We start from the raw sequence: 23,666 nt of genomic DNA on the forward strand, positions 1-23,666 counted from the left end.
GTATGCCATAGCCACAATAGATAACAAAACATTACATCGGTATGATAATTAAATTTGCTGTTATAACAGAATCCAAATTTATTGAACTACTTTCAAGATATAGAAAAGTACTTATATTTACTTCATTGTGTACACTCTTGCATAAAGTGCAGCCATTATCAACCCACTGCAGGATGGAAGCCTCCTCAACAATTCATGCTGAGGGAAATGGACCATAATCTGCCACGCTGGTCCAGTGCGGGTTAGCAGATCAACCGTATTCAGTAGTCAGGGGTTTGAATCCCGGTCTACTCAAAGAGCGTGTGCTACTGCACTCCTGCTCATACCCACTCGGCTACGGAGGCCCACTCTTGCATATCACACTTTAACTTTACACATCAACTGCTAAATTAAACTAAATTTTACAGTTTTCAGATCTCAACTTATATAGATTCTGAAATCAATTAAAACAGTATCCCTAGAATGAATAAAATTGCATCTCTGGCCTTTAGTCAATAGTGCTGCTGCTGCTGTAGAAAGCACAAATTAAGAACTAAAGGGATTAACATTCCACAATTTAATGGTGTTAGTAACACATTTACAACTGCCTCTCCCACATATTGTATGAAGTCGCACTGGTCAACTGCTTGGTCAGTTGCTTTCTTGTGTCCATAGCCAGTGGAAAAGATTTGGGCATATTCCCAACGTGGACAATACGCCGTGGTCAACCTGCGTTCTACTGTAAGCATCCTATTAGAGAATTAGGAAAGAGTGATTTTCTTTTATCCTGGAAATTAATCTGTTCTTTCACAGATATGTCATCTACACTTTCAGTAAATTTCACCTGTCTCTGTTTATACAGTATTAGTAGTGGCATGTGATGCAAGAAAGCAAGTGTATGAGCTTATGCAGCATCAGCCAAAAAAAAAAAAAATTACAAAACAATCCCTTCTAAATATTTGTCCAGTTCCTCTTTAAATTTATTTAACCTATCAACTTCCACAACGACAGATGGAAGTTTGTTCCAGCAATTAACCACCTGCTGGCTAAAGGCAAATTTCTGCACATCTATTCTACATCTGTCCTTCCTCAATTCCAATTTATGCCCTCTTAGGTTCGTAATCTGAAGAAGTGGAAGAATCCCATCAGAATTCGCGTGCTCAACCCATTCAAGGCCTTATACACCTCAATCAGATCACCTCGCAGGTGCCTAGTCTCCAGCTGCTGCAATTTGCAGAACTTAAGCCTCTCCTGGGAAGAGAATCCCTTCATTCCCCTCACCAATCTTGTTGCCCTTCTCTGGCCCTAGTTTGTATCATGGCATTAAAAAAAAAAGAAATTGCTTTAAAAATTTGAGATTACAGAGGATCTGTGAGGCTCGAGGCTAGTGCCTTATACGCCTGTTCATAAGTACTTCCATGACACGAGATTAAACCCAATAATCAGCACTCCATTAGTTGCGGAATACGGTGTTTCAGCACACGTCAGTCTTAATCTGTTCGCAGGAAAGGCCATCTCCACCGAACATGCTTCATCTTTCCTCAGAAACAAAGGCAAACTTTTCTTCTAATCTAATATGTCAACAGAAGTTCTATATTGTGCGTTTGAAACGAAAAAAAAAATAATAATAATTTTTATAAGCAATGATTCCAACACTTCCAGAAATATCATGGACCATTTTAGGCCGAGTAACATTACTTTATGGCCGCAGATTATGTCGATCTTGGTGTTTGTAGAAAAAAAAAAAATCTTTCCCTTGCTCTACCGCTTCTGGTGTCCTGGGCGGCTGCCCTGTCAGCCTATGCCTTAATCTGGCACTGCATACTGCCCCAATTTGGACACCGGTCTTTTATGTGCAATAGTGTCAAAATCTTTCCTGAAATTTGAGTATATGATATCAAAATTATTTTTGCATCCCGTTCCTTTGTGACCATATCATAGTATCCAATCAAATTGGTCAGACAAGATTTCCCGTCGCCTCCGTAGCCAGGTGGGCAGGAACAGCAGTGCGTAGCACACACTTCTTGATTAGGCCGGGGTTCGAGCCTGTCACCACAAAATATGGAGGATGCGGAAAGGTCAGGGAATGACCACTACAAATCCCCGGAGCAATATGGCCTTAGTTGCTAATGCTCCTAAAAACCAAATAACCAACAAGATTTCCCCTTAAACTCGTGCTGTATCTGAATTATTACTACAGTCTTGTCTAGATGATCCTGCACTGATTTTTTTTAACCAGTGGTTCCATTATCCATTATTTTCCCTGGAACAGAAGTTGCACTAACAGGTCTGTAATTACTTGTGTCACCCTTTATTCCCCTTTATGAATTGAGGATATATTTGCACATCTCCAGTCCGTGGGTACCTCCCCTGAATCCAAGGATGCTCTCATAATTATGGCCAAGGGGTTGCTTATTTCCTTTGTTGCATCTCTTAATATAACTGGATAGATCCCATCCACCGCAGGTGCATTTCTTATGTTTAATTTCAGAAATTTCTCCTCCACTTTCCTCTCTGTTATTACAAAATCAGTTAGCTTCCTGTTAGTGTTTAATAAAATTATGTACTCCACTGCCCCACAGAATTCCTCATCTATGAATGTAGATGCAAAATACTCATTCAGTTTTTTAGCCATCTGAACAGGATCATCAACAATTGAACCATCGATATCGTGGACCAATCCGATTCATCATCTTCCTTCTAGAGTTTTTATAAGTAAAGATGTCTTAGCAATTTTAGTTTGCATTCTTTGCAATACATATCTCTTAATCTGCCTTCTCTTACTTAACCTGCTTTGTGACTTGATTACAGACTAGTTTATATCTATCGTAAGCTTCTATGTCACATGTGCCAAACATTTCCGTGGCCAAGCGATCGCGGATCTCTATAAAGCGATTTCAAGCATTTTCCTTTAAAAGAATCACTCTTATTAAGTTTAAAGTTAGCTTCTCTTAAGTTTTTCATAAAGCACAGTAGGCTTCATCTTACAAGTAGTAAGTTAAGTCCAGAAAGAAAAGACACCTTTTATTTTATTATAGTTACTAACCCAACTAACTTAACAACCGCTTGGCCACTCGGGCATTACTCCTGCCTCCCCATGGTGGGGCCGGTAACCTGAGTGGGAAAACCAACCCTCAGGGCCAAAAGGAGTACAGAATGGACAAAGCAACCCTTCCTCCACTTGATCCATTGAGATCCTCTACCAATAAAGGCCAAACTGATCATGACTCCTGTCAAAATAAAAGACAAAAAACAGATCTATGCCAACAAGATCACCCAACCTTTCTCCTTATTCATTCTCTATCAGATTTTCCTGCGAGCAAATTATTCCCATTTCTAATCCATAAATGCTTGGAAAATGCTGTAGGATTAGCATTAGCATTAGTAGAGGCATTTGATGCAAGAAAGCAAGCTTATATACCATCAGCCAAAAAAAAAAAAAAAATCCTTATTTCTCCCATCCACTCGTTCCAAATGTTTGTCAAGTTCTGCCTTGAATCTATTTAAGCTATCAACTTCTACGACAGATGGAAGTTTGTTCCAGCAATCAACAACACGCTGCTGTTATTTGGTTTTTAGGAGCACTAGCAACTAAGGCCATATTGTTCCAGGGATATGCGGTGGTCATGGGCTCGAACCCCAGTATAATCAAGAAGCGTGTGCTACTCACTGCTGCTCCTGCCCACCTGGCTACGGAGGCTCCCAACCACCTGCTGTCTAAAGGCAAACTTCTGCACATCTATCCTACAACCGTCTTTCCTCAATTTGAATTTATGCCCTCTCAGGTGATTATTCTGAGCAAGAGGAAGAAACCCATCAACATTTAGCATGCTCAAACCATTCAACGCTTTATACACTTCTATGAGATCACCTCGCCGGTGCCTAGTCTCCAGACACCGTAATTTGCAAAACTTAAGCCTTTGTTCGTAAGAGCAACCCTTTGTTCCATTCACTAATCTTGGTGCCCTTCTCTGTACTCATTCCAACAGCTCTACATCGTTCTTAAAATGGGGTCTCCAGACCTGTATACAGTACTCAAGGTGTGGCCTGACCATTGCCTTATACAAGGGAATAATCACCTTCTTATCCCTGCCAGAAAAATTCCTGTATATCATTGACAAGACACCGTGAGCTACTCTTGCAGCCCATCTGCACTGCTCAGAGAACTTCATATCTGCCTGCACAATTACCGCCAAGTCCTTTTCATTCTTTACCAATGTCAGTGTGGTGCCACAGAGTTGATACGTCACTCTGGGATTACTGCTTCCCATGTGTAGTACTTTACGTTTGTCAATGTTAAACTTCATTTGCCACCTCTCAGCCCATCTGCTCAACATTTCTAGATCCTGTTGCAGCAGTGTACTGTCATTAACAACCCTGCCAACCTTCGTATCATCTGCAAACTTGGACATTAAGCCTGATATACCATCATCAATATCATTTATAAATACAGAAAACAACAATGGACCCAACACTGAACCATGAGAGACTCCACTAAAAACATTAGTCCACAAAGAGCAGTGTCCATTGATTACCACTCTCTGTCTTCTCCCACTCAACCATCCCTTTATCCATAGCAGCAATTTGCCTCCAATGCCACACTGCTCCAATTTGTGCAGCAGTCTTCCATGTGCAACAGTATCAAAGGCTTTTCTAAGATCCAAATATATGATATCAAAGTTATTCTTTGCATCCAGTTCCTTTGTGACTACATCATACAATCCAATCAAATTAGTCAGGCAAGACTTCCCCTTCACAAACACATACTGTGTCCAAACTATAACTGAAGTCTTGTCCAAACTGAGAGGAAAGTGAGAGGAGAGATTGTTGAGGATAAACATAAAAAAGGCACCTGGGGTGGATGGGATCTATCCAGTTATATTTAAAGAGGCAGCAAAGGAAGTAAGCAAACCCCTAGCCATAATTATGAGAGCTTCGTTGGACTCAGGGGAGGTACCCATAGACTGGAGATGTGCAAATGTAACCCCAATTCACAAAGGAGGATCAAAGGCTGACAAAGTAATTATAGACCTGTTAGTTTAACTTCTGTTCCAGGAAAATTAATGGAGGCACTGGTTAAAGAAGCACTGCAGGATCATCTAGACAAGAATTCAGTTATAGCTCAGACGTAGCATGGATTTGTTAAGGGCAGGTCTTGCCTGACCAATTTGATTGGATACTATGATGTAGTCACAAAAGAACTGGATGCAGGGAATAACTTTGATATTATATATTTAGATCTTAGAAAGGCTTCTGATACTGTTGCACATGGAAGACTGCTGCACAAATTGGAGCAGTGTGGCATTGGAGGCAAATTGCTGCTATGGATAAGGGGATGGTTGAGTGGCAGAAGACAGAGAGTGGTAATCAATGGACACTGCTCAACGTGGACTAATGTTATTAGTGGAGTTCCTCAGGGTTCAGTGTTGGTCCGTTGTTGTTTTCGGTGTTTATGAATGATATTGATGATGGTATATCACGTTTAATGTCCACATTTGCAGATGATTCAAAGGTTGGCAGGGAAACAGTAACCCCAGAGCAACGTATCAACTCTGCGGTACTACACTGACAGGGATAAGGAGATGATTATTCCCTTGTATAAGGCAATGGTTAGGCCACATCTTGAGTACTGTATACAGGTCTGGAGGCCTCATTTCAAGAAGGATGTAGAGCTGTTGGAACGGGTACAGAGAAGGGCAACAAGATTAGTGAATGGATCAAAGGGTTGCTCTTACGAAGAAAGGCTTAAGTTTTGCAAATTACAGAGTCTGGAGACTAGGCACCGGCGAGGTGATCTGATAGAGGTGTATAAGGCTTTGAATGGTTTGAGCATGCTCAATGCCAATGGGATTCTTCCTCTTGCTCAGAATAATCACCTCAGAGGGCATAAATTCAAATTGAGGAAGGACGGATGTCGGATAGATGTGCGGAAATTTGCCTTTGGCCAGCGGGTGGTTGGTTGGTGGAACCGACTTCCATCAATTGTTGTTGAAGTTGATAGCCTAAACAAATTTAAGGCTTAACTGGACAGGTATTTCAAACGAACGGAGGGGTGAAATGGGAGTGGTGTGTTTTTTTGTTTTTTTTTGGCTGATGCTGAATAAGCTTGCTTTCTTGCATCATATGCCTCTTCTAATGCTAATGCTAGATGATCCTGCAGTGCTTCTTTAAACAGTGTCTCCATTAATTTCCCTGGAACAGAAGTTAAACTAACAGGTCTGTAATTACCTGTCTCCCTTTGATCCTCTTTTGTGGATTGGGGTCACATTTTTACAATCTTATTCTCTACTATAACCCTGTATGCATCTGTCTTCAGGAAACATTTAACCTTAAAGGTTAAATGTTTCCTGAAGACAGATTTATTAACAGATTTATTATTTCCTTTTATTAACAGCAAATGCTGTTAATAAAAGACTATAATGTACACAAGCAGGGTCAAACCACTGCAAGAATGCTCATGGTGTAGCAGCCATTTTGGTTGACTCCATGTTTCAAAAATATCCTTCTTCAAACATGTTTGGAAGCACAGTTAGCAGCTTGTATCATGATTCACTTAGCACTAATATTGATCTCAGGATACAAACTCAGTATATGGATCTGGTGAAATCGATACACTAAATCAGATGCATATGAAATGGTTTAGCTGTACAGCTACTGCCTGCTTTGTGCATTCTGGGGATATAAATGCTCATTTTCTATGCATCTTGTGATAAGATCCCCATACATCTGTATGATGAGATCTGTATCCCCTATAGGATCTGATCGTACAGATTCGTGAAGTTTTTTTTTTTTTTTTTTTTATGAGAACCCCAAACACGAGAGGTATTAGAACCTATAGTACTTAGTACCGTGCTTGGGTTGGAGGTTCAGAAGACGAAAGAAGATATTTGTTGATATTGGACTTGAACTTCTGTAGATGTAATTTTCAGGAAATACGTATGAAGGAAGGTTGTTCCAGAAAACGGCAGTTGAATGAATAAATGAGGAAGATGAAAAGTTGGTTCTGTGGGTTTGAAGTTGGACAGTAAATGGATGTTGGCTGGTGAGGGCACGTGTTCGGACTGTTTTGAAAGAGAGAGCGGGAATTATAGAAGCCAATTCAGAAGAACAGTGCCCATGGAAGTATCTGTAGAAGAGGCATGCGGCAGAAACAGTGCGTCTATGAGAAAGCGAGTGGAGAGACTCTGTTAGAGATGAATCATTAATTAACCTAACTGCCCTCTTCTGAATGGAATCAAGAAGCCTGAGAGAGGTTTTGGGGGCACCACCCCAGATGTGGGAACAATATTCCATGGCAGGGCGGATTTGCGATTTATACAGAGTGAGCAGCTGTTTGGAAGAAAAGTAACGCCAAGAGCGAAAGAGAAAACCAAGTTTTTTAGATGCAGAGGAAGCAATATTTGTAATGTGCTTGTGCCAAGAGAGATAGATTAGAAGTCAGGGTAATCCCCAAAAGAGATATATCATTTTGCCTAGAAATCGGAGTGTCACTAAAGATAAGCATAGGAGCAGAAGAATCCTTTTTGCGAGATATAAGACAAGATTGAGTTTTAGAAGGGTTGAAATCAACTAAGTTGTCATTGCCCCACTGGAGAATTACCTGAAGATCGGCATTTAAGGAATTGGCAGCAGATTTTCGAGAACTTGAAGCTGATTGAGCTGGACAAGGTTTCTCAAAATGGAAAGTTGAATGCAATGTGCTATCATCGGCAAAACTATGGATAGGATTTCCAGTCAATGGAAGAAGGTCATTAATATACAAGAGGAAAAGAGTGGGGGAAAGAACTGAACCTTGGGGGACACCGGCATTAGTGGAGAAGTTAGAAGACAGAGAGCCATCTACCATCACCCTCAGTGAGCGATCAGAGAGAAAACCGGATAACCAATTACTAAAAACAGTTGGCAAACCATAAGATGGAAGCTTGTTTAGATGACCTTTATGCCAAACACGATCAAAAGCCTTTGAGATGTCAAGAGCAACTACTTGTGTTTCACCGAACATTTCCATTGAATTAGTAGAGAAGGCGCCTCCGTAGCCAGGTGGGAAGGAGCAGCAGTGCATAGCACACGCTTCTTGATTAGACCGGGGTTCGAGCCCGTCGCCACCAAATATGGAGGATGCGGAAAGGTCAGGGAATGACCACCGCATATCCCGGAGCAATATGGCCTTAGTTGCTAATGCTCCTAAAAACCAAACAACAACAACATTGAATTAGTCCATAAATGGGTAACATAAGCCAGAATATCACCAGTGGATCGACACTGACAGAATCCATACTGGCGATCGTTGATCAGACGGAAGGTTTCTAGGTAGTTTAAGAGTTGGCAGTTAATTGATTTCTCCATTACTTTAGAAAGAGTAGAAGTAATTGCAATGGGACGATAATTGGATGGGAGGGATTTGTCACCCTTTTTAGGAACTGGCTGGATATGAGCAAATTTCCAAACAGAAGGAAAAACACCTTTGGAATAAGAAAGTGAAAAAAGGCGGCAAAGAATAGGAGTAAGTTCAGGAGCACAGGTTTTGAGAACAAGTGGAGAAATACCATCAGGACCTGGAGCTTTCTTAGCATCAAGATTCGTCAAAATCCTTTTGATATCCTTTTGACGGAAGACCACAGGAGGCATTGAATGGAGCGTGTTAGGAATGGTGGGAGGTGTTTTACCAAGATCATTAATACATGAGCTCGAAGAAAAATGGGATGCTAGCAGGTCAGCTTTATCCTTGGCTGAAGTGACAACAGAACCATCTGGTTTGGACAGAGGTGGGAGCAGAGATGGGCAAAAGTTGCGGCCAATAGCTTTGGCAAGAGACCAGAATGCTCGGCTACCATTAGGGCAAGAAGCAAGTTTTCTACTCTTAGCCTGTTCAAACTCTAGTTTGGACTGATTAATAACTGCTTTACAATTGTTGCGAGCTTTGGTGTAGGCAGAAAATGAAACTGAAGAATTAGAAACAAGCCAATTACGATATGCAACATTCTTCTCTTGGACAGCCTTAGCACATTTATTGGAAAACCAAGGTTTAGATAAAGGACGAGATTTTAAAGTGGAGTGTGGGATAAAGGATTCCATTCCTGCAAGAATAATTTCACTGACACGATCTGAGCAAACATTGACATCAGAAGTTTTGAAACAGTAATCAGACCAAGGAAAAGAAGAAAAGAAGTCTAGCAGGTCATCCCATTTTGCATTCTTGTAATGCCAAACAATACGAGGTTGGGAATAGCCATGAGATAAAGGTTCCATTAGAGAAGAGACAATCACCAAGTTGTGATCTGAAGTGCCTAAAGGACCTCTCACTTCAACCTTGTACTTAGAAGGGTTGTTTGTGAGAAAAAGATCAAGCGTATTGGCTGTATGATTAGGATTGTCCGGTATTCTTGTATGTAAATGAACAATCTGTGCTAGGTCATTAGTAATTGCAAAAGCCTCAGCATCTCGACCTGCTGGGTCGGTGTGACTAGAAAACGGAAGCCAGCTGGAGTTGTGAACGTTGAAATCACCAAGGAAAATTACCTCACTGTTAGGAAAGTTGGAATGGAGAAAATCAAGTTGCAAAGAGAGGAAGTCAAAGAGCTTCAAGTGATTAGTGGAGTTGGGAGAACGGTAGAGACAACAGATGAATTTTACACAATGAGGTAGAGAGATTTTAAGCCAGAGAAGATCAAAGAGAGGAGATTCCAAATTGCCAAGTCTCTGACAGGGAATATCAGAACGGACATATGCACAAGTACCACCTTTGAGGCGAAAGGAATCATACAGCAAATAATTTGGACATCTGAGATGAGCAGTAGTTGAATCAACTGATAACTGAGATTCAGTTAGAAAAAGTACATGGGGTTTGGAAGACTGCAAGTGGAAATGGACATCGTTGAGATTGGAATTGAGACCACGTATATTTGTGAAATGAATTAGGAAGTCCTTGGGGGTTTAGATCTTTTCGCAGATAAGCTTGCTCTATTATTTTGACAATTCATGGTGTATTCAATAGTAAGAAAAAGTGGGTGGGACATGCTGTATTAAGTAATGAAATTTTTGGATATGGCGTACATGTGGTAAGAATATACCCAGATCCTTGACATAACATGGCCTCGACAATGCTCCCCGCATACACACTACTCGGACTCCCTCCAGTCACTATCTGGCAGAGTAGAGGTAGCAAGATTATACACTAGCTGATCCGGAAGCCTCCTAGAGAGTTACCAATAGGGTTGGTCCGGTGTACTATCTAGCAGCCGGCCTGCGAACACCGTTTTAGAGCTGTACCCTCGAAATGTAAGGAATATTGGATCTCGCCACGACATTCATCATAACCTCAAAAATCATCAATCATACTGCATGATGGAAGAGATAGGGAAGGGTTGGCCGGAACTTAGCTCTAGAGACTAAACATGGGTTCCACCACTTCAAGCCTCCAATAAGCAAAGTGGTGGTATTTCACCGGTTGATGAGAGTCATCTACCACCTAGTACTGCCTGGTAACATAGAGGGGCGGCGTTCCTCCATGTGGTGTGGGCGCCACACCTCGACCCCTGCTTACGTTGGTTCACACCTGGGTGGTCACCCACCATGTACTTGTGCATGAAGGTTATACCCAGGATTACTAACAGTCCCACCATCGTGAAGGTGCAAGCAGAGGATTTGGCTGTCATAGACCGTCCGGACTTCACCGAAATTGGGTCCAATTGACTTGAGTGTCACCCGAATATCAGTTCCATCACCGTTTTAGACTCCCAGGTAGCAAGAACAGCTTGTCTGGCATATCTGAGAGAATGTCTGTGACAACCTCAAGGACCACTCTGTGTGATATAAAAACTGCTGTACCAACAGAACCTCACACTCCTAAGTAATGGAGCTCACACTTAGTTCCCACAGCATAAGCTGAGCCATCGACATATCCTTCTTTGTTCATCAATCCTGTATCACTTTTTGAATGGGCAATTATTGAAGACCTACTAAATATGATCATTTTTCTGTGATTTGTAGAATATAAACAGATGATACAGCTCTGAATGATGAATAAAGTGAAAATTTCAAAAAGAATTTCTCCATGAATTATGCATCTGGCTGCATTAGATGAGCAAGTTGTCATTTTACATTCTATAGATGGTGGTTTAGCACATAATAAATCAGAAGCTGCAATTCCACAAATATCCATGAGACGACATATGCGTGCCGTTGGAATAATGAGTGCAACTCAACAGAAATGAGAAAAAATAAAGCTTGGAATCTCTTACAAATATCCCATCACCCACAATCTTATAAATGAAAAAAAGCCCAGAACTTACCCTGTTTTTTTATATACAGAGGAAGCAGTAATCATCATGTGCTTATGCCAAGAGAGAATAAAATCAGGGAGGGGAGCCAGAATGCGATTTTGTTGAGAGATCTGAGAGTCGTTAAAGATAAGCACAAGAGCAGTAGACTCCTTTTTATGAGTTATAAGACAAGACTAAGTTTTAAAAGGATTGAAATTAACTAAATTATCTTTGGTCCATTGGAGAATTACCTGGAGATTAGCATTTTAAGAATTTGTGGTCAGTATTCGAGAATGTAAAGCAGTTTGTGCAGGTTTTTCAAATTTGAGGTTAAATGCAATGTGCTGTCATCTGCAAAACTATGGATAAGATTTCCAGTCAGTGAAAGAAGGTCATTAATATACAAAAGAAATAGTGGAAGAAAGAACTAAACCTTGGGGAACACCAGCAATAGTAGAAAAGTCAGAAGGCAGAGAGCCATCTAACAACAACTGCTCGAGCAGTCATAGAGAAGACTGGATACCCTATTGCAAAAAACGGTCAGCAGTCCATAAGATGGAAGCTTATTTAGAAGACCTTAATGCCAAACACAATCCAAAGCCTTAAAAATGTCAAGGGCAACTTCTTAAGTTTCACCAAACTTTTCTATTGAATTTGTCCATAGATGGGTAACATAAGCCAATATATCATTGATGAATCAACACTGACAGAACCCCTATTTACGATCGTTGATCAGATCAAAGCTTTCAAGATAGTTTAGGAGATGACGATTAATGGATTTCTCCTTTCCTGGAAAGAGTAGAGGTAAGTGCAATAGAATGATAATTGGATGGGAGAGAGAGAGATCTGTCATCCTTTTTTAGGAACTGGCTGGATAGAGCAAATTTCTTAAGCAGAAACAAAATATGCCAGTGGAATAAGAAAGTGAAAAAAGGTGAAACAGAACAAGAATAAGCTGAAGAGCACAGATCTTGAGAACAAATGGAGTAAAACATCATCAGGATATGGAGCTTTCTTGACATCAAGTTTGTTCAAAATTCCTCTAACATTTTTGTGGAAGAGCATAGGGGCACTGAATGGAGCATACTGGAATGATAGGGATAGGGATAGTTTACTTCATCAATACAAGAATTAGAAGAAAAGGAGGATGCTAGTAAGGTAGCTTTATCTTTAGCCGAGGAGGCAAATAGATCCATGAGTCTTTAACAGAGGTATTAGTATTAGCAATGGCTACATGGTGTAAGGAAGCCTATGGCTTATGCTGCACCAGCCAAAAAAATAAATAAAATAAATAATAAAAAAGTGCCGAGCCCATACTCACATCTGGTGAGTATGGGCTTGGCACACCCAGGGTCCTGAGCTGGATATCATCATTCTTCTTCTTCTTCTTCTTGGTGATTCCCTTCTACTTCTCTTTCTCTCTCAGGATAACTCGGCAATTTTTTTTTTTTTTTTGGCTGCAGCATAATCTCAGACTTCCTTGCACCATATAGCTGATGATAATAATAATGACATGCCCACTGATTTTCACAGCGCTAACTCTAACCATTTTGATACTAGGGTCCCCTGAATATGGAAACTTAATTTGTAATGACCCGGTGTATATTAAACTAGCCAGTTACTTCTCTTTTAGCAACATCCTCATGCCATATTTTCTTAATAATATAATTATATATGGATATGTGGCTTCCATGATGGCAGCATTCATATTCAATAATTCTCCTCTGTTCACTCACCATACACTGTCTATACTAGTTGAAACCAGGCCACGAATCATCTTAGACTGTCTTAATTCCTTTTCTTGAGATTGAAGTCACTGCCCCATTAAATACCAAGACCTTGCTGCTCATCATCATTCACCATGGTTACTCCCTGCTAAAGGTTTCAACACTCTCAATCGTATGATACTGTCTGTGGTGCAGGTGATGATCAGATCAATAGTATTTTATCCCTAGTACTCTCCGTAATATGTTGATGTAGATAAGCCATCTAATTGATTAATTAGTTGTATTCCCTAAGGTGGTTCCCCTCAACTTTCTCCAGTCAGTAAAGGTGGGGGGGGGGTAGATTGAAATGTCCATTAACAAGGCACACTCACACTTACCTATCTTTATTATTAAATTAATATATAAAATCCTCTCACTTTAATAGTAATATATTTAGTTAATAACAGTTGTACACTAAAAGGACAGAATTCATGGGATACCTGGTTCCTGGGAAATGTGATGCTGTCACCCCTCTCACCAGTGGATGAACCCACCACTTCGCAGGTACATAGGTTAACTGCATTCACGTAGATGGTAATTCGATGTCAGTATGGATAAATGTTGTGAGTTAACAGACTTTGAAAGAGGGTTGATAGTGGGTGCCCAATCATGGTTCACTTTATTGTGGAGGTGGTACAGAAATTGCACTATCCCCGTTCAACAGCATCAAGAATGTATTGGGATTACGGCATTTCCTGAATAACATCTCATCATGGACAGCACACTGGGTGGAGAAAGGTGGTGGATAAACATGGCCGTCGACATCTGTCTCGCATTGTTTCAGCCAACCGGAGAGCAACATTGACACAAATCACCACTAACTTCAACGAGAGAGGTGCCAGAGACACCTTCACCAAGACCATCAGGCAAGCATTAGCCACAGTAGGTTATGGGAGCTGTTGACCCACCAGAGTCCCATTGCTAACACCATGACACAGGACTCTATGCCTCAACTGGGCAAAAGAACATTGGCACTGGACCTTGGATGAGTGGATGACTGCTGGTCTCCAATGAGTCCCGTTTTGAGTTGTTTCGAGCAGATGGGAGGGTGCATATCTAGTGGAAACTGCATGGAGCTATGCAATCATCAACAAGGAACAGTTCAAGCAGGTGGACTGTCAGTAATAGTCTGGTGTGTGTGTTCAACTGGCACACGTTGGGACCTCTGGTACGTCTAGACGCATCTCTGAACAGTCCAGGTTACAGGGCAATGGACTCTTCCAGCAGGACAATGCGCCTCCCCACAGAGCTGTAGTGACTAGAACATGGTTCGAAAAGCATTCCACAGATTTTACCACCATGGAATGGCCTCCCCATTTACAGGACATGAACCCTGTGGAGCATTTTTGGGATGCTGTGGAAAGGCCCTTTCGAGCTTTGGATCTTCCACCCAAGAATGCAATGGAATTTTGGACAGTGGTGCAGCAAGCATTGATAGAAATACCTGTAGAATGCTTTCATGAACTAATGGACTCAATGCCTCACCATATATGACTGCCCTATGAGGCACTGGTTAAAGAAGCACTGCAGGATCATTTAGACAAGACTTCAGTTATAGCTTGGACACAGCATAGTTTTGTTAAGGGGAAGTCTTGTCTGACCAGTTTGATTGGATACTATGATGTGGTCACAAAGGAACTGGATGCCGGGAATAACTTTGATATCATATATTTGGATCTTAGAAAGGCTTTTGATACTGTTGCACATGGAAGACTGCTGTAACAATTGGAGCAGTGTGGAGGCAAATTGCTGCTATGGATAAAAAGATGGTTGAGTGGGAGAAGACAGAGAGTGGTAATCAATGAACACTGGTCTTCGTGAACTAATGTTATTAGTGGAGTCCCTCAGGGTTCAGTGTTGGGTCTATTATTGTTTTTTGTATTTATAAATGGTATTGATGATGGTATATCAGGCTTAATGTGCAAATTTGGCAGGGTTGTTGATGATACTAATGACAGTACGCTGCTGCAACAGGATCTAGAAAAGTTTAGCAGATGGGCTGAGAGGTGGCAAATGAAGTTTAACGTTGACAAATGTAGAGTACTACATGTGGGAAGCAGTAACCCCAGAGTAAAGTATCAACTCTGTGGTACTTCATTGACAGTGGTAGAGAACAAAAAGGACCTGAGCGTAATTGTGCAGGCAGATATGAAGTTTTCTGAGCAGTGCAGGCGGTCTGCAAGAGTAGCTCATGTCAATGTCAAGAATAGGTGTCTTGTCAATGGTATGCAGGAATTTTTCTAGCAGGAATGAGGAGGTGATTATCCCCTTCTATAAGTCACTGATCAGGCCACACCTTGAGTAGTGTTTAAAGGTCTGGAGGCCTCATTTTAAGAAGAATGTAGAGTTGTTGGAACGAGTACAGAGAAGGGCAGCAAGATTAGTGAATGGAACAAACGGTTGCTCTTACGAAGAAAGGCTTAAGTTTTGCAAATTACAGTTTCTGGAGGCTAATCATCGGCGAGGTGATCTGATAGAGGTGTATAAAGCCTTGAATGGTTTGAGCATGCTCAATGCCGATGGGATGCTTCCTCTAGCTCGGAATAATCACCTGAGAGGGCATAAATTCAGATTGAGGAAAGACAGTTGTAGGATAGATGTGTGGAAGTTTGCCTTTAGCCAGCGGGTAGTTTATTGGTGGAACAGACTTCCATCTGTTGTTGTGGAAGTTGATAGCCTAAATAAATTTAAGGCTGAGCTGGACAGGTATTTGGAACAAACGGATGGGTGCAATGGGAACGGGTTTTTTTTTTTTTTTTTTGGCTGAGCTGCATAAGTTTGCTTTCTTGCATCATATTCCTCTGCTAATACTAATGAATAAACAAGCTGGAATAAGATTGCAAAATGTTATATCATATTGAGGATTGAATAGTGGCTGTTGTTGTTATTTGGTTTTTAGGAGCATTAGCAACTAAGACCATATTTCTCCGGGAATATGCGGTGGTCATGTCCTGACCTTTCCGCATCCTCCGTATTTGGTGGTCATGGGCTCGAACCCCGGTCTGATCAAGAAGCGTGTGCTACGCACTGCTGCTCCTGCCCACCTGGCTACGGAGACGCTTTGAATATTGGCAACATATTCTAAGAGACTACTATGATAAGGCTATCATGACAAACGTATTTACTTTACCATGATAATTATTTCCAGCGTGGAGGAAACAATCTTGCTATATAAACATCAGAGAGATACATGCAGCCTATTCATTGCAGTCCGTTATGCACAGCTATACACAGTCAGTATTAAAACAAATATTGAGCTACAGTTAGCTTTCCCAACACTATGAGTAAACAATATGGGGCCCACTAAGTCCTGAGAAACTCCACTAATAACAATAGTCAATAGCAGTAATACCAGAATAACGTACCTTAATTGGTATGTTACTCAACACCTCTGTCTTCTGCCAGTAAACCATCCCTTTATCCATTAAAAATATTTATTCACTTTGTCAGCAACCTGGACATGATCATCAATAGTTATACCACTCATACATGCTGGTTCATCCCTTTTCTTCTAGTGTTAGCATATGGAAAGAATTCGTTGCTAGTTTTCACTTGTAGCCAAGAATTTCTCATCTGGCTTAGCTGGCCTAAGCCCCTTAATGACTTGATTGTAGACTAGTTTATACTTTCTGTAAGAGTCCATGTCCCCTGCCAATTTATAATTAATCTCCTTCCCCCCATATTTCTTCTCTGCCACTAGTCTCATCAGCATGCCTGACATCCACTTAGGTCTAAACTTGTACTGTTTTTATAACAACTAAGAGACAGTACAAGTTTAGGTCTAAACTTTTACTGTCTCTTAGTTGTTATTAAAAAAAGCTTCTATGATTACTTCTCTGAATGCCTTCCATTTGAAATTTTCAGTTGATCCCACTGGAAGCAATTTAAAAAAACTAAGATAATTGTAGTCACCATTATAGACATGTGCAATATAGCACATGTAATAACTTAATTGGATAAAAAGTTACCTTATTGATAACTTTAAAATCAAGAAATAATGGAAAATTATTCAATTTTTGACACCGTCTTTATTTTTCAATCTTTTATGAATACTACTTTGAAAAATCCATTATTTTATATTAAAAACAAATACTTTAAATATTTTTTTAAATAAAACGTTTTAGATGTTTTTTTTATCCTGTTATTTGAATAATTATCTCCATTATTACTTTTGGCTGACAGTAACAGAATGTCAAATTAACTCTTGCACTTCAACAATTATATGCCAGCCAGACTCTCTTACATGATGCAAAGTGAGAGAGCATAATAACTGCATATGCAGTCATAAAGTGTAATGAGTGTATGCTTCAATTAATGGACATGAGAGATTTGTGCTAATTTTGAATTCATGTTTTTTACACATGCATCTAATTATCAAGACTACGCTTAACTTTGTCCTGCATTTTTACTTTCTGTACAATAACTAATCAAGATTTCTGGAATTTGTCAATTGGCAAAATGAAAGAAACACTTCTGTTGAGTGATATTGAGAGTTTCAGTGCTGAGTAACATACATATATTTGAAGAGTGTGACATCAGTAAATGTCATGCAGGGTCTTGAAGAGCCTCTAGAAAGCACTGATCTGAACCCCATCTATAGCATTTCAGGAGTGTTTTCAATAAAATGAGTGAGTTTGAAATTCTGCATAGGACAACTATTGCTGACAACACAAAAGGCTTATAGAAACTGGACAATGACTTTCACTATTGCATAACATACAATAATACTGCAATTTCAATATTGCAGTTATGAAAGGTAAAGACATAAGCTTTATTTTCAGAGAAGAGTATTCTGATAGTTTGGCCTCTATTAACTGCAAAGATGGCATAGCTAGGAGGAATATACAGAGGAGCTACTGTGAATACCTTTAACCCTTTGCAGTCCGTCATTATTTTCACACTGTCTTCCCCATTCAGTTCAGCTCTAACAGTCAAACAAGTGAATAGATGAAATTTGATGTTCAAAAATATTTTTGGGTTTATGTGGCTAATGCCATACATATTTTCTGATTAATTGGGAATGAGTATTAAATCTTTTTACTGGCCAAAACCAATTTTGAATACATACAATGCTTATTAAAAAATTTTCTGCACTTTTTGACACTTTTGTATAAAAGTATGATAACAAAAACAAAATATATTTACACCTGCATTATTCCAATCAATGCTTTGTTTTACCACCATGAACATCCTTCAGTAGCGAGCCTACTTTTGAACCAGATTCATTCATCTATTTTGCCTGCAGAGAAAACTGTTCACAGTGATTCTGAAGTAAGCAGCATTAATGTTGTAATTAGGAAAATCAAGCATTAGACAATATTTTTCTGTAAGAACCAAGACCAACTTGAGGCTGCAAAAATTAGCCAATTGTTGGATAAGCAATAAATACTACTAAGTGCCTTTGTGTTCTCATCAGCAAAACATATGAATTGCAAAAATGTTTTGAAGTTTCAGGCTATTGTATCCTAGACATCTACTCTATTGTGTAACATGAGGTATCATTCATATAAAACTAAAAAACTACACTGCCTGGCCTCTTGAGTACCATGGAGTTTTGGTTTGTGTGCAACAGTCTATATAAAAATGTGAATCAGAGAGGTTGAAAACTTCTTCAGGTCACATATTTTTGCATAGATTGCGTGATTAGTAGGAATGTGAGTGCCATAAACTGTATGACCTAAATAGTACCCAAATCACTTTTCTAGGCATAGACAGGATCTCATGAACTTCCAAAACGGTATGATTGTTTGTAAGTGTTTAACGGTTGCTACAATAGATAGGGTGGCTCTACTTGTGAAGTGTTCAAAGACTAGTGTTATTCGAGCCCTTAAAAAAATGGAAAAAATGCCTAGGAAATGTTCTCGAACAGATAACTGGCTTAAAATGTAAGGAGACAGAGCAAGGTGTTTGGCGTCTGCAGTAGAGTAGATTATCAAATGTAGTCTTCAACAAAAAGTGGACAGTCAACCTTGCATTCACACAAAAAATCAGGGTATTAGTACCCATATTGCACAAAGAATGCACTGCGAGAGTGGGAGACCTTCATGAAGCCACTGATCTGACTGTGGCTTCCATGAAGATCTCCCACTTTGGTGTCAGGAACACTAAGAACTGAAAGAAGTCCCAATTTACTTTTCAGTGCCTGTGGAAGAGAGCACATGGAGACAGTACTGGGAACTAATCTGTTGTGTTCCTACAGTACAGGCTGCTAGAGGGGGATGATGCAATGCACATTTTCATGGCATACCCCATGGTCCCCTTATCCAACTGGAGGGCATCATAAATACAAGTGCATATCCTAACACCATTGTGGATCAAATAGATCCTCTATCCGCATCATTCCAGGAATTAAGGACACTTATACACGAATGGTCCCATATTCCTCATCACTTTTCAGCACATTGTCGACTACACATGACATTGTGTCCGAGCAGTAATTTGGGCCAACAGAAGTCTAACACACTATTAGTTCATGGAACTAATAAAGTGGCCACCTGGTGGATTATATAGCTTATTAAAAGCATTAGACATATTATTTAAAAATGTTTATGAACCTTAAACATTTAATCATAAAATTTAACTTACAGATAAATCGTTTAAATTGTTCAGGCAACCTCTATATAATTGCCCTCTCTTTCTGTTTTGCAGAGTTTGCTGTCAATGACAATGAAAATCCATTTTCTATGAATCAGAACTTTCCTGTAACTCTGAGTACTTCAAATGCACTGACTTCATCATATCGGAATGCAGATTGCATTTTAAGGACATTAATTTCAACTTCTGATCAATCACATTTATCACTACCATTATCCCATGCCAGTGGAACAAAATCCATGCCATTGGTGCCATCTTCTAGCCACCATGAACATCCTTCAGTAGCGAGCCTACTTTTGAACCAGATTCATCCATCTATTTTGCCTGCAGAGAAAACTGTTCACAGTGATTCTGAAGTAAGCAGCATTAATGTTGTAGCCAGAGACTCTAGTGGAACATCACCATCAAACTCAACTTTTCAAGGAACTTTGTCATTAGCATCTTGTAGTGTAACATCAGAATGTTCTATTCCAGCATTTCCATCTACTTCTCAAGGATTTCAAATTAAGCCAACATTATCATATAATATATTAGAAAAATCAACTTTTATGTATATGCCATCCTCTTTATTAATAACAAACATGACGCAAGCTGCAGAGCAAAAAATTAGACCCGATTCTGTTTCATATGAAGATCTTACCAGTGTAGGAAATCGGTCATTCGACAGCAGTGAAGGACGATTTCCTAGCACACAAAGTACACCCACGAGATCTGGTCGTATACGTACTCGGAGCAGAATAGCAGCTCACTTCTCTGTGCCTCTTAATTCCCAGCCTTAGTTCTGACAAATGACTTCCCATGTTATTTAAATTTGAGGTTTCATTATTTAATTATGCATAAAAGACAGTTTGGTATTTATATATTTAACTGGAATTCCACATATTTAGAAACTACTAATTTTAGTTTAATTTTTTTAACTGCACAAGCTTACAAATTTTAAATGAAATTTTTTGGCCATCCGCTTGTTCTTTTCTGTTCCAGCAGGTACATTACTACAGCAGTATTATTAAAACCATTCTCACAAACATATGCTAATATTAGTTCCTTTTTTGCCTTAAAATTTTTTAACTTAAAAAAGTGAAGCATGCATAAAAATGAGAGTAACTGAACTTCACTGAAATTTAATTATTTCAGAAAATAAAATTTTTACAAATAGACACAACTGCAGTTTAATATTGCAAGGGTAACATTTTGTGTACATATCAAAATCTGATGTAATGAATCTGTAATATATTGAAAAATAATTTCTTTTGTAGAGAAAGAATGGATTTCATTGTACAAACTTTGATCTGTTGTAAATTCAGTGATCAATGGTATTGTCAAAATAAAAAATCTTCTATACTGTTAACAGTGTTATTCCTTGCACTGTTCAGAAAAGACAAATTCTGATATTTTGTTTTATTACCACATATAGATTATTATTATTATGCAGCTTTATAGTTACCATAATAATCCAGCTGGCAACGATCAGTTTCCTGGTTTGAAAACTTTTGGCAGTGTTTCAAGGTGATCTCATTTCCATAAAATTTTGATCAACAATTTTAATTGCTGTATACTTTTATTTTTATTATTATATGGCATGTATAAAAAAGTTGAAATTTATCGTAATTTCTAATTTACATGTATTTATTTCAGTTAAGGTGATTGCTAAAGTTTTGAAAATTAAGCAGCAGTATACCAGAAAAAAGCTGAACTTATTAGTCTATATGTAACAGCATTGTGTTCAAAACACAGACTAATAGCTACAGGCAGAAATGGAAGTGATTCTTACACTGCTTCTATTGGAACAAGCAGCAGCCTTGAAAGCAAAGTGCTGGAGATTTCAAAGAATGCTGGGATTCATCATGAAACAAGTAAATACATTTGGTTAGGATACCTAAGAGTAAGAACAAGTACACATATACTTTCATCTAAATCAGTGCTAGGAGCATAGTAAAGAAATTTGATGAATTTGAAGTGCTGGTCATGACATCAAATGCAGACATTGTTGGGATATCAGAGATGTAATATCACTCACATATAAGCAATGCAGAATTTGGATATGATGAGTACAATGTATACAGAAAGGACAGACGGGATAGGAGGGGGGAAGGGTTATGATCTTAGTCAGGAAATGCATCCAGTTGACATAAGTGGCCATTGCAGAGCCAGTTTGGTGTGACATAACCAGAGGGAAAGTAAAAATGAGAATAGTAGTGCATTAGTAGAGGCATATACAGGGTGATTCACTACCAGTGCGACAAACTTGCAGGAGGTGTAGGGGTCACAAAGACGAATCGGAATCACATAGCATTGCAGGGTCCGAAATGCCTTCGTCATGCGGTAGAGGACGTTGAACGGGAAGTCGCATGAACAGCGATCCCACTGGAAGTCAGCATTTGCGAACCGGTTCCTGAGGCAGTAGGATGGACAAGTATTCAAACGTTGAACTGGCCGACATGCACCTTGCGTATGGAGCTGCGGACTGTAATGGGCGCGCTGCTCTGCGCTTGTACCAGGAACGTTTCCCACACAGGCATGCTCCTCATCATACAATTTTCGCACGTGTGCACAGAAGGTTACATGAGACTGGTTGTTTCACGAGAGGTACCATGAATCGAGAGTGAATGATGAGGAAGCCACACAATGAGGAGAATATCCTACGTCTTTCAGAAGGCAATCTGCGATAGGCCAACGATTGGGTATTTCCCAATCCACTGTATGGAGGATACTGTCAACAAACCAAATGAGTTCATACCATCTGCAACGCGTCCAATCATTGGAGCCTGTGGAATATCCACTCCGGAGGATTTTTGCCACTTGGTTTCTTCAACAGAAACGGTTCGCAGATTCTGACGTCCAGCGGGATCGCTGTTCACGCGACCTCCCGTTCAACGTCCTCTACCGCATGATGAAAGCATTTCGGACCCTGCAATGCTATGTGATTCCGATTCGTCTTTATGCCCCCTACACTTCCTGCAAGTTTGTCGCACCGGTAGTGAATCACCCTGTAATACAAGAAAACAAGCTTATGCAGCATCAGCCAAAAAAAAAAAAAAAAAAAAAGAAACACTCCCATTTCACCCCTCCGTTCGTTCCAAATACCTGTCCAGCTCAGTCTTAAATTTATTTAGGCTATCAACTTCCACAACAAAAGATGGAAATCTGTCCCACCCACCAACTACCTGCTGGCTAAAGGCGAACTTCCGCACATCCGAATGAGTACAATGAACAGTTGTACAGAGAAATAGAGTGGGCTAGTAAATCAGAATGTCTTATAATCGGAGATTTTAACTTCCCAGATATTGACTGGAACTTATGGGTTGGTCACTCACACACTAGTAAGACTTTTTGTGGATTTATTGGATGATTGTTTTCTGCAGCAGCATGTTCGAGAGGCAACCAGAGAGGGTAATACTCTTGATCTGGTTATCAGCAGTGACCATTCGTGTATTAAGAATTTGCAGATAAAGGAACCACTAGGTGGCAGTGATCACAGTGTACTGATGTGAGATTTACTTAAAGATATAATTACCATCAGGGGTAAAGGAAAGGGTTTTTGCTTCCGTAAAGGTGAGTACAGTGGTCTCAGACAGATTTTAAATTCTGTACAGTGGGAAGCATTCAAGGAATTAATCGTAGATGCTACTAAAAGTTTCATACCTATTAAGAAATATTGTTCAAGGTTTAGGCCTAAATGGTTATCAAAGGAACTAATGAGACTTGTGACAGAGAAGAAAAATGCATGGGATGCATATAAATTATCAAGCGAATCAGAAGCCTATGGCAGATATAAGCTAGTCTGTAATCAAGTCACAAAGGAGGTTAGGCAGGCGAAGGCAGATTACGAGAAATCTTTTGCAAAAGATGCTAAGAAAAACAGCAAGGATTTCTTTTCTTATATAAACTCTAAAAGGAAGGGGATGAATCTGATTGGTCCACTTGATATCGATGGTTCCACTGTTGGTGATCCTGCTCAGATAGCAAACAAACTGAATGAGTATTTTGCATCTACAAAGATTTGTACATTCACACATGAGGAGTTATTAAGGTTTGAAAATAGCAGAAGGTTATCAAATTGTAGCAG

The 23,666-nt window shown here is 39.7% G+C and overlaps 1 protein-coding gene across 4 annotated transcripts in view; it reads left to right on the forward strand.

Moving 5' to 3' along the window:
• Marf1 (meiosis regulator and mRNA stability factor 1-like protein) overlaps positions 1-20,481 on the forward strand; it is a 1,146,796-nt gene extending 1,126,315 nt beyond the window's left edge. For all 4 annotated transcript variants that reach the window (XM_090377798.1, XM_090377799.1, XM_090377800.1 and 1 more), the window contains one exon: positions 19,655-20,481. In XM_090377798.1, the coding sequence (XP_090233924.1) occupies positions 19,655-20,379 (725 nt within the window). In that variant the 3' untranslated portion in view covers positions 20,380-20,481. The remainder of the gene's footprint in view (positions 1-19,654) is intronic.
• Positions 20,482-23,666: the final 3,185 nt, after the last annotated feature.

Source organism: Mastigoproctus giganteus, chromosome 7, assembly GCF_048544385.1.
Source record: "Mastigoproctus giganteus isolate SK-2022 chromosome 7, ASM4854438v1, whole genome shotgun sequence".
NCBI lineage: Eukaryota > Metazoa > Arthropoda > Arachnida > Uropygi > Thelyphonidae > Mastigoproctus > Mastigoproctus giganteus.